The sequence below is a fragment of the Erythrolamprus reginae genome, unplaced genomic scaffold (assembly GCF_031021105.1).
Source record: "Erythrolamprus reginae isolate rEryReg1 unplaced genomic scaffold, rEryReg1.hap1 H_61, whole genome shotgun sequence".
Classification (NCBI taxonomy): Eukaryota; Metazoa; Chordata; class Lepidosauria; order Squamata; family Dipsadidae; genus Erythrolamprus; species Erythrolamprus reginae.
In genome coordinates this window covers 94,507-109,529 of record NW_027248519.1, presented here as the reverse complement: position 1 = coordinate 109,529, position 15,023 = coordinate 94,507, and the positions used below count along the sequence as shown (strand labels likewise).

Here is a 15,023-nt window from a genome sequence, read left to right as displayed (position 1 = left end):
TCCTGGGAAAACAGGACTGGAAAAAGCAGGGAGAAGCCTCCATGGGGCCGCTCTAGGAATCCCCTGGAAGGAAACAAGGCTGGAAAAGGCAGGGAGAAGCCTCCGCGGGGCCTAAGAATCTCCTGGGAGGAAACAGCACCGGAAAAGGCGGGGAGAAGCCTCAGTGGGGCCTCTCTAGGAATCTCCTAGGAGGAAAAGGGCCTCCACCCTTTTTGTGATTTCCCCAATCACACACATTATTTGCTTTTACATTGATTCCTATGGGAAAAATTGTTTCTTCTTACAAACTTTTCTACTTAAGAACCTGGTCAGAGAACGAATTAAGTTCGTAAGCAGAGGTACCACTAGATACATACCATCCGTCACCCACTATCCCTCCCGCCACCCCACTGCAAATCTCCCCCCAAATAATCACATTTTCCAAGCTGCCAGTTTGGGGTGTTGTTTTTTTTCCTTTAATGAAGGAAGAGCCAAGTCAGGTTTTGCATTTTTCAAACAGTGATTGCATCAAAGACAGCGGTCTCTAATTCTAGAGGAAAAAAGGTTGCAGCATATCAGGATCAACACCAACATTTATTCGTGTAATTTTCCTTTCTTTTCCTTCACAACTACCTCTAATGCTTTCAACGCACCCGGGGTGCATGCAGTGCTATGGAAACAATATACACACACACACACAAAGAGACATCGGGGCCTCTGCTTTATGCAACGCAGGGAAGGAAACTTCGCATGGGAGGGTTGACAAAGCCGACTTTTCTTCTTCTTCTTCACACAAACGAAAACAGGTCTGAAATTGCAACAGCCTTTGATTTGAATTACCGACACCCGGAGATGGGCTAAAAAAACGGGCGTGCTTTCCTCTTTCCAAGCTCAGCCAAAATCCCACCAAGGTATTTTTTTATAGCAAGCATGCCTGGAATTATTCTCGATCTCAGTCAGTTTTCTGTATACAAATTCTATTTTTTTTTTAATTGTTCGGGCCCCTCCGTGCCAAAAGCAGAAAACACAAGCAAGTGAGGGCGTTTTGGAAAGCCAGGGCAAGTGAAATTCATTTCAAAGCCACCTTAGAACAGAGGCCTTCAAACTTAGGCAACATTAAGACTTGTGGACTTCAACTCCCAGAGTTCTCCAGTCGGCATAATTTAGCTCTCTTGTGATCCCTTCCTCTGCAATCTCTGAATTTTAGAAAACGGGACACGGAATTCTGGGAGTTGGAGTCCACAAGTCTTAAAGCTGCCAAGTTTGAAGCCCCCCTGCCTTAAAAGGTTCCTACAGGTTCTTTTAGACTAGAGATCTTTTGGCTAGCGATGCGAAACAGGAAAAAAAAAATACCAACAGATCTGTTGTCCCTGGTTTTGCAGGTTCTTCCTGACCTGTTTCTGACTTAAATCCGGACGATTCCTCTTTTATCACAAGCAATTCCCATGTGTACATTCACCCAGGAAATCACTTCAAGCTTTACAAACAAGAGAAAGAGAGAGGGGGGCGGGTGGGAAGGGGACATAGATGAATGTTTTAGAGAAAGTCTACGCCCTTAAGTAACACACAGGGCTCTAGCTTCCCCCCGGCACCACTCCTGCGTGACTCGAAGCTGTTTGGAGAACAAGCCAGGATTCCTGGTCAAGAGAGGAAAGGCGGCCAACTCTGCTTCCTTAGGGCAAGGAAGGGCCGAGCAACTGAGCGGAAGGGGGAGATTTCGGTTAAGCGCTGGGTAAGCAGGGCAAACCTGGCCAAGCCAGAGTCGCCGATGCCCCCTCCCCTAAAACAGGTTCTCACGCAGCCTGCGCCGAAGGACCCTTCCCCTCACCCTGTACCTGGAGACAGAAAGAGACAGTTGTACCAGGTTTCAAATAATTCATGTTAGATACTAACGACCATGCTCTGCAGGCGACGAGCATTTAGATAAAAAAAATTATGGGGAACACTGTCCCCGATAATTATAAAGACACCCTTTTCAGTGCAACATATGGAGGTCACTGCCTCCGATATAACACTCCGGTAGACAAAAGCTACCTGGTTCTTGGACATTATGGGAGACCCTGCCCCCGATAATGGGTTTCACCGTCACTATGCAGGACTGGAGGTTTTTCTTCTGCGATGGCCCAGGGGGGCACAAAACCCTGCAGCCAATTCCCTTCCACTTAGCCCTTGCGGGAAAAGCAAGGGGGGAGGCCCGAGGTCAGAACCCACGTGGGGAAGGGGGGGGTGTTTCTGCAGTCACTGGCCACTTCTGGGTAGGCAGAAATCTCAAGGAATGTGGACAAGATCCCTCTGGGTCTGTCGAGTGAAGCGACAATCCAGACCAGGGGTCTCCAACCTTGGCAACTTGGAAGCCTTGTGGACTTCAACTCCCAGAATTCCTCAGCCTTACTCTCTTAAGTCCCTTCCTCTGCAATCTCTCCACTTTAGGTGGGAAGAGAAAACGGGACACGGCTGGCTGGGGAATTCTGGGAGTTGAAATCCACATGTATTGAAAGTGGCCAAGGTTGGAAGACCCCCCGATCTGGAGGGATCGAGACCAAACCTGGGCGTCAAAGGGGCCACCCTCCAAGCAGAATTTCAAGCAGGCACAGCTGCTCAAATCCCGGGGCGCAGCCCAGCACATCTGGAGGGCACCAGGGCTGTTTTCTGCCTTCCGCACCGCAGAAGAGGCGGCGACTGCAGAATCTCTCCAAGGTGAGCTCTTAAAACGCTGCGGTGGAGGGAAATTTGCTTCCCCGTTTCTAAACCTTGGGCTTATCCCCCCCCCCCCCCCCCGGTGTTCACCGCCATTCCTGCAAGCCAGTGAAGGCTCGAGGGCCCCCAAATCTCCAGTTCTCCTCCTCATGGTTAGCAGATGCTGCTTTTAATTACTTATATCAAAAAAACGACAGTATAACTGTCATAATTATGGAAGTCACTGCTTCCGATAATTATATTCGGTAGAACACAAATAGCATTTATAGTGAACACTGTCACTGATAAATAAATAACTAATAAATATCTCTCAGGACCAAGAGTCCAGGTGAATCCACCCTCATTCTCCCTAGTGTGACCGATGGGAAGGCTCGTGGTGCGTTTTCCCAGGAGGCCACAAAGCAAGAAGACAAAAGACAAACCCAGCTCTCTCCAAAAAGGACTTCCCGTTGCCGATTCCTAAATCGTGCCCGCCGGACCTATCTCCCATTGACCTCGTTTCCCCGAGTAAGCGGCCAGAGAGGAACTGGACAGAAAGCAGAAGGCTCCACATTCCAGGGCTGATGCAAAGGCTCTTAGTAATGTTTGGGAGACTCGAACCTGGTTCTCGCCTCCCCAAGCAGTCGAAGGATACGAATTTGAGCCTTGAGTTTAATGCCAACTGGAACGTGGTCAGCGTATGGACTTCCTGTCCAGTTGGACGCCGGGATTTGCTTACTCGAAAAACAGAGTTCCTTTTAAGATTGCTAAGGGGGCTTATCAGCAACATTGGGCAGAGACATCAATTTACACCTAAAAATCTCTCCCAAGGTTCGAATCCCTACTCTTCCTCCTCGGGCTTTGGGGCGTCTTTAAAATTCTGCTGAAAAGCTAGAGGTGTAACTGTGCAACGGGTTGGGAGAAAGAGGGTGGGGGTGCTCTTTCGGAAGTGGGGAGGGGGGGATTCAGAGTTCGTTATTAATGTCCCAAATGTCCCCGGCGAGGGCGTTGGCGGCTCCTTGGATGGTCCAAGTCAAGAGAGCCAGCTGGTTCTTGAAGAGGTCTTCGTCGAAAGCGCTCGCGTTGGTCCTCAGAAGGCCGATGTGGTCCAGCAGGGCCTGGGTGGTGTGAGATCCGGAGCCCAGGAGGATGTGGCGGAAGGGCGTGTCCTTGGGGGAGACGTAGGGGGAGAGGAACAGGTACTCCACCTGCAAAGAAAGGCAGCGTTGAAGGCAGGGGTTTTGCAAACACTTTCAAAGGGAGGTTAGATTGCTATGGTCAGGGTGTCCGGGGGGGGGGGGGGAAGGATTTTGAAATCCCCTGATATTTCCATGACATTCCCCTATAAATTCCGATCTAGATAAGGCGCGGTCGTAGATGATGTCATACCAAGCGGCTAAGCCGTGGAGAAATAGGTGGCCACTTTTGAAGATGCGTGGACTTAAATTCCCAAGCCAGCAACACTTAGTTAAAAAGACGCAACTAAAAAGATGTTGAGACTTTGGGGGAAAAAACGCCGAGAAGAGTGACTGAGGGCCTGGAGGTTGAAACATACGGAGAACGGTTGCAGGATTTGGGTTGGGCCAGTTTAGGAGAAAAGACAAAACTTAGGAAAGAGACATGATGGCCATACTTCAATATTCGAGGTTAGGTGCGTGTGTGTGTATGTTCCAATTTATTTTCCAAAACAGCTGAAAGCAGGGCAAGAAATAATGGAAACTAAGAAAGAAGCAACCTGAAAACTAAGGAAAAACCATCAGTGAAACAGAAGTTGCCTTCAGGGGTTGTGGGTGCTCCATTCCCTGAGCAGGGGGTTGGACTAGATGACCGCCAAGGTCCAATCCAGCTCTATTCTATTTTTCTGAAGGCTCAGGGCAACCAACAGGACTCGCTCAGACAGAACCAAGGTTAGTTAGTGAGAAGGGAGAAGAAAATCGAAGGAGGCTCACTTTCATCAGTCGGTCATTCAGGAGACGGGACGCATCCCTGTTGAAGAGGTCCGTGTTTTTCACATCCTGGGTCAGCGCAGTGGTTGCCCGAGTAAAATCCCCGCGGGCCTCAAAGAGCCACTGGATCATCAAACCCCGTTGCTGCAGCAGAAGAGAATAATACTACTACTACTACTAATAATAATAATATGGATCATCGACATCGCAATCCCAGGAGACAGCAGAATTGAGGAGAAGCAGCTAGAGAAATTAGTGAAAGACGAAGGTCTAAAAATCGAGCTGCAACGACTCTGGCATAAGCCCGTGAAAGTGGTCCCAGTGGTACTTGGCACGCTGGGCGCAGGGCCAAAGGATCTCGGTGGACATTTGAAAACCATCGGAATTGACAAAATCTCCACCTGTCAATTGCAAAAGCCGCTTTACTGGGATCGGCAGACATAATTCGCCCCTACATCACGCAGTCCTAGGTGCTTGGGAAGCGCCCGACTGGGGATGAAATACGAAATCCAGCATAGTGATCTCGTTTGCTGTGTTGTACTGACATAATAATAATAATAATAATAATAATAATAATAATAATGATGATGATGATGATGATGATGATGATAATAATAATGATGATGATGAAATACGAAATCCAGCATAGTGATCTCATTTGCTGAGTTGTATTGACATAATAATAATAATAATAATAATAATAATAATAATAATAATAATAATAATTTGAGCTGCAACGACTCTGGCATAAGCCCGTGAAAGTGGTCCCAGTGGCACTTGGCACGCTGGGCATAATGCCAAAGGGTCTCAGTGGACATTTGAAAACCATCAGAATTGACAAAATCTCCATCTGTCAATTGCAAAAGGCCACTTTACTGGGATCGGCAAACATAATTCGCCGCTACATCACGCAGTCCTAGGTGCTTGGAAAGCACCTCACTGGTGATGAAAAACGAAATCCAGCATAGTGATCTCGTTTGATGTATTATATTGATGATGATGATAATAATAATAATAATAATGATGAAATACAAAATTCAGCATAGTGATCTCGTTTGCTGAGTTGTATTGACATAATAATAATAATAATAATAATAATAATAATAATAATAATAATAATAATAATTTATTAGATTTGTATGCTGCCCCTCTCCGAAGACTCGGGGTGGCTCACAGCAACAATAAACAATGTACAATAAATCCAATAATTAAAAACTATGGCTAAACCCCCCTATTGTTAAAAAACAAACACTACTACTCAATCATACTATACACAACCGGTAGGTTAAACAACAAGGACCAGCAACAGAGCTGCCTTGCCATTTTATTTCAGGGATTTGTCAAGCGTTAACGACATTTGTGCTCTAGACGCAAACGCCAGTTAACGCATTTTGATGCTAATTTGCACCAGTGAAGGGCTACCAAATGTTTTACTACCACACTGTGGGCGGGGCTTATGCAGGACGCCCTGCCTTTTCTTTCAACGTCTTTCAGTGCAAATTGGGTGCTCTGGGGTGGAGCTACATTTTCGCTGCCCCACTGCGTTTCCCCCTGTCTGGGTAGCCCACCCCTGGGTTGAACCTTAAAAACACTGCCCTAAAATCTGGCAATGTAAACCGGGCAATCTCTGTTGTAGCCCCAATAGCCCAGATGTCCAGGGTATCTTAGGGGTGTCTGGATGCTGAGCTTGGTGCTTTTCTTACAGACATTTTATTACCCAACTAGGTGATGTCATCAGTGAACACTTCCCTCTCTTTTAGTACGGATGCTACCTAGTTTACCCAGTTAGGTCCCACAGAGTTGGCCTTCTCCGGGTCCTGTTGACTAAACAATGCCGTTTGGCGGGAGCCAGGGGAAGAGCCTTCTCTGTGGCGGCCCTGACCCTCTGGAACCAACTCCCCCTGGAGATTAGAACTGCCCCCACCCTCCTTGCCTTTCGTAAACTCCTTAAAACCCACCTCTGCCGTCAGGCATGGGGGACCTGAGACATCTCCCCCAGGCCTATATAGTTTATGCATGGTATGTTTGTGTGTACGTCTTTCTTTGTAAATAAGGGGTTTTTAGTGACTTTTAATTATTATATTTGTTATACATTGTTTTATTATTGTTGTGAGCCGCCCCGAGTCTACGGGGCGGCATACAAATCTAATAAATAATAATAATCTCATACGATCCATCTGTTAAACTACTGAAGTTTGCAGATGATACAACAGTGATTGGACTCATTCGAGACAATGATGAATCTGCATACAGACGGGAAGTTGAACAACTATCCTTGTGGTGTGACCAGAACAATCTAGAACTGAACACACTCAAAACTGTAGAAATGGTGGTAGACTTTAAGAGAAACCCTTCCACCCTTCCACCTCTCACAATACTAGACAACACAGTATCAACTGTAGAGACCTTCAAATTTCTAGGTTCTATCATATCTCAAGACCTAAAATGGTCACCTAACATCAAAAACATCATCAAAAAAGCACAACAAAGAATGTTCTTTCTGCGCCAGCTCAGGAAGCTCAAACTGCCCAAGGAGCTGCTGATTCAGTTCTATAGAGGAATCATTGAGTCTGTCATCTGCACCTCTATAACTGTCTGGTTTGGTGCTGCAACCCAACAGGACCGACACAGACTTCAGAGGATAATCAGAATTGCAGAAAAAACAATTGCTGCCAATCTGCCTTCCATTGAGGACCTGTATACTGCACGAGTCAAAAAGAGGGCGGGTAAAATATTTACTGACCCCTCACATCCTGGACACAAATTGTTTCAACTCCTACCCTCAAAACGTCGCTACAGAGCACTGCACACCAAGACAACTAGACACAAGAACAGTTTTTTCCCGAACGCCATCACTCTACTAAACAAATAATTCCCTCAACACTGTCAGACTTTCTACTAAATCTGCACTTCTATTCTACTAGTTTTCCTCATCATTCCTATCACCCATTTCCTCCCATGTTGACTGTATGACTGTAACTTGTTGCGTATATCCTAAGATTTTTATTAATATTGCTTCTTCATTGCTTATTTGACCCCTATGACAATCATTAAGTGTTGTACCACATGATTCTTGACAAATGTATATTTTATTTTATGTACGTTGAGAGCATATGCACCAAGACAAATTCCTTGTGTGTCCAATCACACTTGGCCAATAAAATTCTATTCTATTCTATTCTAATAATAATAATAATAATAATAATAATAATAATAATAATAATGAGATATCTGCAAAAAACTTGGAGAGTGCCAGGGAACCCATAATCTTTTTTCTTCCTCCATCCTCCATCCTCCAAACCCCAACTTCCTTCTAGCACTGATCTGTCTGTCTGTCTGCCCGGCCACGAATCTCTCAATCTCTCTTCTATTTATCTATCCATCTATCCATCCATCTATCTTTGGCTACCCACAGCATTTCCAAATGAACACACTTTGGATTTTAATTAATTTAATCTGTTCAGTTTAATATGTTTCGGACTTCATTTTTACGCTGTTCCCTGCGGCCCAGAGTTGCTTTGACACCGAAGTGGGTGGCATATACATTTAATAAATAAATACCTCCTCTTTCTATAGGTGGGCATAATGCCTCAGCGGTTAAATGACTTATATTACAATATTACTTGGTTTGTCATGTAGATGGTTGAGTGGTTTAGGGTGGGGAATTTGTAGTGGGTGGGACATTTTATTTTTTATTCTATTTTTAAATTTACGTATTCTAATTTTATGTATGGTGGGACTGGTCTCTGGGTGTCACACGACTTTCGTTGCCAATGACAATTTGTTGTTTTTGACAATGACAATAAATTTATTATTATTAAAGATGCTGAGCTTGTCCGCTGAAAAACCGACAACCCAATTTCGAGACCCTGAGCCTATTACAGCTGGGAATGAAGAGAATTCACAGCCGTTAAAATAAAAGGAGGGTTTGGGGACTCTGTCTGTGCTGTATTGTCTCGTCAGGAAGCCTAGGTGGCGAACAAACAGAGTCGGATACGTCTCGACAGAGTCTATTCCACCTCTGTTTTCTAGGCTTTCCAGAGATGGGAGCCCTCCCCAGCTGCTCCCATTGTCTGTTTTACCACCCCCCTCAGTCGTATAACCCAGTGTTTCCCAACCTTGGCCCCTTGAAGGTATTTGGACTTCAACTCCCAGAATTCCCCAGCCAGCGAATGCCAAGTTGAAGTCCAGATATCTTCAAGAGGCCAAGGTTGGGAAACACTGGTATAACCAACTGTCTCCTGCACCCTTTACCTTCATGTCCTTCTGGTAAGGGAGCAGGCTCCGGACAAAATTGTGCAGCCAGCCGTCGTAGCTCTTGTAATCCAGGTAGAGTTCCCGATCGTGGGTCAACCTGAGAGCCATCCGGCCGGCTATTTCAGCCGCCAACCGCATCGTATTCTCCATCTGGTTGATATTGTTGCTGAAGGCCGTGAGCAGGTTGCCTGGGTTGTCCTCCGCCGTGCCAAAATAGGGGTATGGATAGGAGTCTCCGCCCTGCGAGGGAGAAGCAAAACGGTGAGCCCTTTCACGCCGAGCGGGGTCTTTTCTGGGGCCTTATTTTTCCTCTAGGCAAGTTTTCCAGTAGCAATGGATTGTCGAGAGAGAAAGTGGGAGTTTTGGTGAGTTGGGCCTTGTAGTAGGAATCACCCCATTTCTCCAGCCGCTTCCTCAGTGCTTAGAAGCAAGAGTGTTTGCCATCACATACAATGGTCAAAACGTCTGGCAAAATAATGTCCCACCCCCGGCAAGATTTCACAGCACGGAAACTAATCCGATCTCTGCTCCAATGGACAGGCCCCCCTCTCCTATACAGGTAGTCCTAGACTTACAACAGTTCATTGAGCCTTGATGCCATAGTGGTTAGAGTGCAGTACTCAACAGCTGCCAGCAGTTTGGCAGTTCAAATCCCACCAGGCACCTTCTGTCCTTTCGAGATGGGTAAAAATGAGGACCCAGATTTTAAAAAATAATTTTTACTGCAATTTTCCAACTAAAAAACCAAAAACAAACGAACCATACAACATGCAAAGCAAACATGTGCATCGCATATATGTAAAAATATAATTCCATTAATACAGCTTTATGCCATCGTAATTTCCTTCTCATTTCCACATTTTCCTAGTATGGCTGTTGTTATATACTCAAACATTTCCCCTCTTTTTCCTATTCAATATATACACTGTTTCCTGTCATCCCATAATTTCATACTCTTATTCACATTATATACACTGTAGTCACCACAATATATAAAAAAAAGCTGAAATCTTAGAAAGGGTGCAGAGAAGAGCAACAAAGATATGAAGGACAATTGCAGGAATTGGGTTTGTCTAGTTTTAAGTGCTACTGCTATTTAAGTGCTAGTCTGAGTACTATTGCCAACTGTTATTTAGTGACCTTCCAACCTGACTGGCTTTGAAAAAAGTGACACGACCATTTTTCACTTATGCAACATCTCCATGGTCACATGATCAAAATTCAGGTGCTGGGCAATTGGCTCCTATTTATGACGGCTGGACTGTAAATTCCCTTTTGCGACCTTCTGACAAGCAAAGATGCATTTAACGATCATGGAAGGAAAGGTGGTAATAATAAGACAAAATTCACCAAACAGCTATTTTACTTAGTGTTGTGGTTAGCTCTGGCCCAGCTCCTGCCCCAAGGACTGTGGATGTGGGGGAGACATCCACATGCTGCAGGCCTGGTTTGCCCCCGGTGGAGTCTGCTAATGAAGGCTCCTCTGACCAAGAAGACATGAGTGACAGGGAGGAGGAGAGTGTGGCAGACAGCTCAGAAGGAGATCAATTCTCTAGCTCCTCCTTGGATTCGGAACAAGAGTTAATGATACAGCCACGCATGCGGAGAGCGATGCATAGGCAGCAACAACTGAGAGATTATTATCAAAGAAAACGAGGCCACCTGTGGTTGGGTGGGGCTGTGGTCATTAGTGAGGCTGCTATAAAGAGCAGCCTGTGGGTTTGGCCATTGTGGAGGATTATCTGATCGTTGTGTTTCGTGACTGCTTTGCTGACTTTGACTTTTTGTGTGCTGATTTTTCCCCGCTTTGAAACTAAACCAGGGCAAAGTGTGTTTCACTTTGTGAAAGAAGAAGGACTGTGAATGGCCTCACAGCTGCAAGCTAAGTATCTCAGAACTGATAAGGGACTTGTACCAATTACCAGTTTGGAGACGAGGGCTCTTTGCTATACCAAAAGAGGACTTGGTTTAAGTGACTTTTTATTATAAAGAACATTGTTTTGAATTTTCAAACGTGTCTGTGTCTGAAATTGTATCTGTGCATTTTCGGGAGGAGTCTACCAGAGCAGTGTTTCCCAACCTTGGCAACTTGAAGATATCTGGACTTCAACTCCCAGAATTCCCCAGCCAGCATTTGCTGGCTGGGGAATTCTGGGAGTTGAAGTCCAGATATCTTCAAGTTGCCAAGGTTGGGAAACACTGTACCAGAGAGCTCAACAGAACACTTAGCAACAGGGCTTCTGGGCTTAATTGTGGTCATACCTGTAGGCCTGCCCCACAATAGCAGGGGTGTGTGTGTGTATGTCCAATTTTAAAAGTTGTGAACTTCCAACGCTCAGTCCACAAGTGGACAACCTTGGAGAGCCCTAGCTTAGACTATGTCATCAAAGAGCTTGCTGGTGAACACAATCTCTCCGAAGCCCAGCTCCTGAGTGGGATGGGTATTTTCCACATTAATCTGGAATTTGCTGCCCACCAAGACCCCCCAGTTCTGAAAGCAGCTTTCACCCAACGTCAACAGAGGCCGACTGGAAAGCTACAGCGCTGAAGGGCGAAGTCAGGACTCACGTTGTTGAGGCTGAAGGAGATGGAGGGGATCCCGGAAGAGGCGATGAACGTTCTTGCTGCGTCATCAAACTTGAATGGGACTCTGAGAGGAAGAAAAGAGGGGGAAAGAAAGTTTCAGCCACTGATATGGAACTTTTGAGAAAGCCGGTGTGGCCTAATGGGGAAGATGCTGGCGTCGAAACCAGATAACTTTCGTAAACTCCTTAAAAGCCACCTCTGTCGTCAAGCGTGGGGGAACTGAAACATCTCCCCCTGCCTATGTAGGTTTTTTTGTGTATGATATGACTGTATGTATGTTTTTTATATATTGGGGTTTCTTGTTTTTAGACTTTTTAAAATGTATTATTGTTATTTTAGATTCTAACTATTAGATTTGTCATTGTATATTGTTTTTATCATTGCTGTGAGCCGCCCCGAGTCTACAGAGAGGGGCGGCATACAAATCTAATTAATAATAATAATAATAATAATAATAATAATAATAATAATAATAGCCCAAAAAAGTGGTCGAAAATGAGCAAGCAAAACTACTGTGGGACTTCCGAAAGTATTGATCATCGACTTCGCAATCCCAGGAGACAGCAGAGTTGAGGAGAAGCAGCTAGAGAAATTAGTGAAATACGAAGATCTAAAAATCGAGCTGCAACGACTCTGGCATAAGCCCATGAAAGTGGTCCCAGTGGTCCTTGGCACGCTGGGCGCAGAGCCAAAGGATCTCAGCGGACATTTGAAAACCATCGGAATTGACAAAATCTCCATCTGTCAATTGCAAAAGGCCGCTTTACTGGGATCGGCACACATCATTCGCCGCTACATCACGCAGTCCTAGGTGCTTGGGAAGCGCAAGGACTGGTGGTGAAATATGAAATCCAATATAATGATCTTGTTTGCTGTGTTGTATTGACATAACAGTAACAATAACAATAATAATAATGACGGTGAGTTCTAATCCCACCTTACGTGACTTTGGAACAATCACCAAGAGAATGTGAGTTCTAGTCGAGCCTAAGACCACAACGTTTGGAGATTTCTCTTATGGGGGAAACATTTAATGTTTATACAATCTGACTATCAAGACGGCAGGAGTCCTGTCGTGGCCCCAAAAGAATCGGCGAGTGCCAAAGCTTTACTTACTCTTTGCCTGCAAAAGCAGCCCGAAGATTGAGTGGCGAAAAGGAGACCTGGAAAAGGACAAAGGGGAACAAATCACACCCTTTCCATCACGGGGATAAATCCAACTCTTGAGAGACTTAAAACTCCTGTGGGGCTCACTTCCAAATCCTTCTCCCTTGCCTGAAATTCCTGCTGCCCCAGATCTCAAATCAGAAGGCAACAGATGTCGAACAGCACAGAACAGGGTCAGTCAATCAATCAATGTTATCTACCTATCCACCCACCTTATAAAAACCACCAGGCGAAGGCACCAATCAGGACTTCTAGTCCTGCCTTAGGCTCAACCGTTAGCCAGGTGCCTCTTCACCAATCACCAGTGAGAGTTCTAGTCCCTTCTTAGGTAGAAAAGCCAACTGCCTGACTTTAGGCCTATCACCAGGAGATGGTCAATTCTAGTCCTACTTTAGGCAAGAAAGCCGGCTGGGTGACCTTGGGCCAATCACCAGGAGATGGTGAGTTAGATATGAAAGCCACCTGTAGATTATTATCAATTATTGTAACGATAGGGAAACCTACCTTTCAATAAATCATTTCATTATTCTGTATTTAAGTCCATGCAATTCTCTATGTATCTAGGGCAGTGTTTCCCAACCTTGGCAACTTGAAGATATTTGGACTTCAACTCCCAGAATTCCCCAGCCAACAAATGCTAGCTGGGGAATTCTGGGAGTCGAAGTCCAAATATCTTCAAGTTGCCAGGGTTGGGAAAAACTGATCTAGTGAAAAGGTTGCCTGCTTATTCAGCTAACAGCAAAGGTCAAGCCAACCACAATTGGATTAAGAAGCTACATGCTGAAGTTGAGGCAACTCCTGCCTCCTTGATTAGTTTAAGGAAATAATTGTTTAACTTCTATTGACTTTAGGTAATTGAAATCCTTCTGCTCTTCTGTTTGTTTTAGCCATCCTGCTGACAGGATTCTGTTTTACTTGCTGTATGTGACAAGTCAATCATTCTCATTGTAACTAAGAGTTAATGTTTTATATATCTGTATAGAGGAGGAGGAGTTATAAGCAATAAAGAATAAATCCAGAGAACCAGAGGCAGCAGGATCCCAGAAAGAGAGAGAACTTCTCAATACTTCCCAATGATTTAGCTTTACTAGATAAATGGTCAAAGCAATGGAAACTGCAGTTTAATGTTTCCAAATGTCAAATAATGCACTTGGGGGAAAGGAATCCCCAATCTGAGTATTGTATTGTCTCTGACTTCTACATCTCTACAAACTGGCTCTTTAGATCAGTGTCAGTTCTAGTCCCACCATAGGCATGAAAGGCAGGTGGGTGACTTTGAGCCAGTCCCTCCCTGTCATAGAAACATAGAAGACTGACCGCAGAAAAAGACCTCCTGGGTCCATCTAGTCTGCCCTGATACTCTTTCCTGTATTTCATCTTAGGATGGATCTATGTTTATTCCAGGCAGGTTTCAATTCAGTTCCTGTAGATTCACCAACCACATCTGCTGGAAGTTTGTTCCAAGCCTCTACTACTCTTTCAGTTAAATAATATTTTCTCCCTCTACCCCACCTCACAATATTGTTATGGCACAACAAGAAACGTGAGATACATTCGCTGCTTTGAGCTTTTATAAAATAAAGTTAGCAAAGGCAGGGTAAAAACGAAGGAACCAAATAGAGAGAGAGAAGGCCAAGGGAAGGGCGCATCTTTCTGTCTGTTGCTGCAGGAAACATGAGAGACAACAGTGCTGCCTGGCTCACTTTATTATTTCCTCAAACACCCCCACCCACCCACCCACAAAACAGACGTGCGCTACACTCACATCTGTGACTGCTTCCTCCAGGAGCTTCTTCAACAAGGGGCTGGAAGAGAACCGGAATTGCTTGGATCCTGCGAGAGGGGAAAAGGATACTTGAAGGTCAAAGAGGTCCTGAGTGACCAGGCGGCATACAAAAAAAGGTTGGTCAACTTTAGACTGGGGAGAGAGGAAATGGTTCGCTGCCTTGAGTTACTTATAAAATCAACAGAATTGTGACACAAATAAACGAAGAACAACATCTTCCCATGTTCTCTTGCCCGTCTCTGGGGTTCTGTGCAGGAGCATTTATTGATTTGACTTATATGTCGCCCTTCTCCTCAAATCCAGAGCGGCTCACAACAAGAAAAAGGCATATAGAACATATAGAAATCAAGTCTAAAAACATTCTAAACCCCCAATTTCTTAAAACCAGTGGCTCACATTCACCCAATCATACATATAAATTCCCAGCGACCGATAAGGTCCCACAGAGTTGCCTTCTCCGGGTCCCGTCGGCTAAACAATGTCGTTTGGCGGGCCCCAGGGGAAGAGCCTTCTCTGTGGCGGCCCCGGCCCTCTGGAACCAACTCCCCCCCAAAGATTAGAACTACCCCCACCCTCCCTGTCTTTCGTAAACTACTCAAGACTCACTTATGCCGCCAGGCATGGGG

The 15,023-nt window shown here is 45.2% G+C and overlaps 1 protein-coding gene across 3 annotated transcripts in view; it reads right to left on the bottom strand.

The window, feature by feature from the left end:
* Window positions 1-432: 432 nt before the first annotated feature.
* The window catches only part of LOC139155802 (transferrin receptor protein 1-like), a 47,187-nt gene continuing 32,596 nt past the window's right edge, over window positions 433-15,023 (bottom strand). For 2 of the 3 annotated variants that reach the window (XM_070731083.1, XM_070731084.1), the window contains exons 14-19: window positions 14,377-14,444; window positions 12,561-12,607; window positions 11,427-11,508; window positions 8,856-9,098; window positions 4,605-4,745; window positions 433-3,863 (exon numbers count right to left, since the gene is read on the bottom strand). In XM_070731083.1, the coding sequence (XP_070587184.1) occupies window positions 3,621-3,863; window positions 4,605-4,745; window positions 8,856-9,098; window positions 11,427-11,508; window positions 12,561-12,607; window positions 14,377-14,444 (824 nt within the window). In that variant the 3' untranslated portion in view covers window positions 433-3,620. Of the gene's footprint in view, window positions 3,864-4,604; window positions 4,746-8,284; window positions 8,720-8,836; window positions 9,099-11,426; window positions 11,509-12,560; window positions 12,608-14,376; window positions 14,445-15,023 lie in introns of those variants that run through there. The other variant, XM_070731086.1, reaches the window with a different exon arrangement.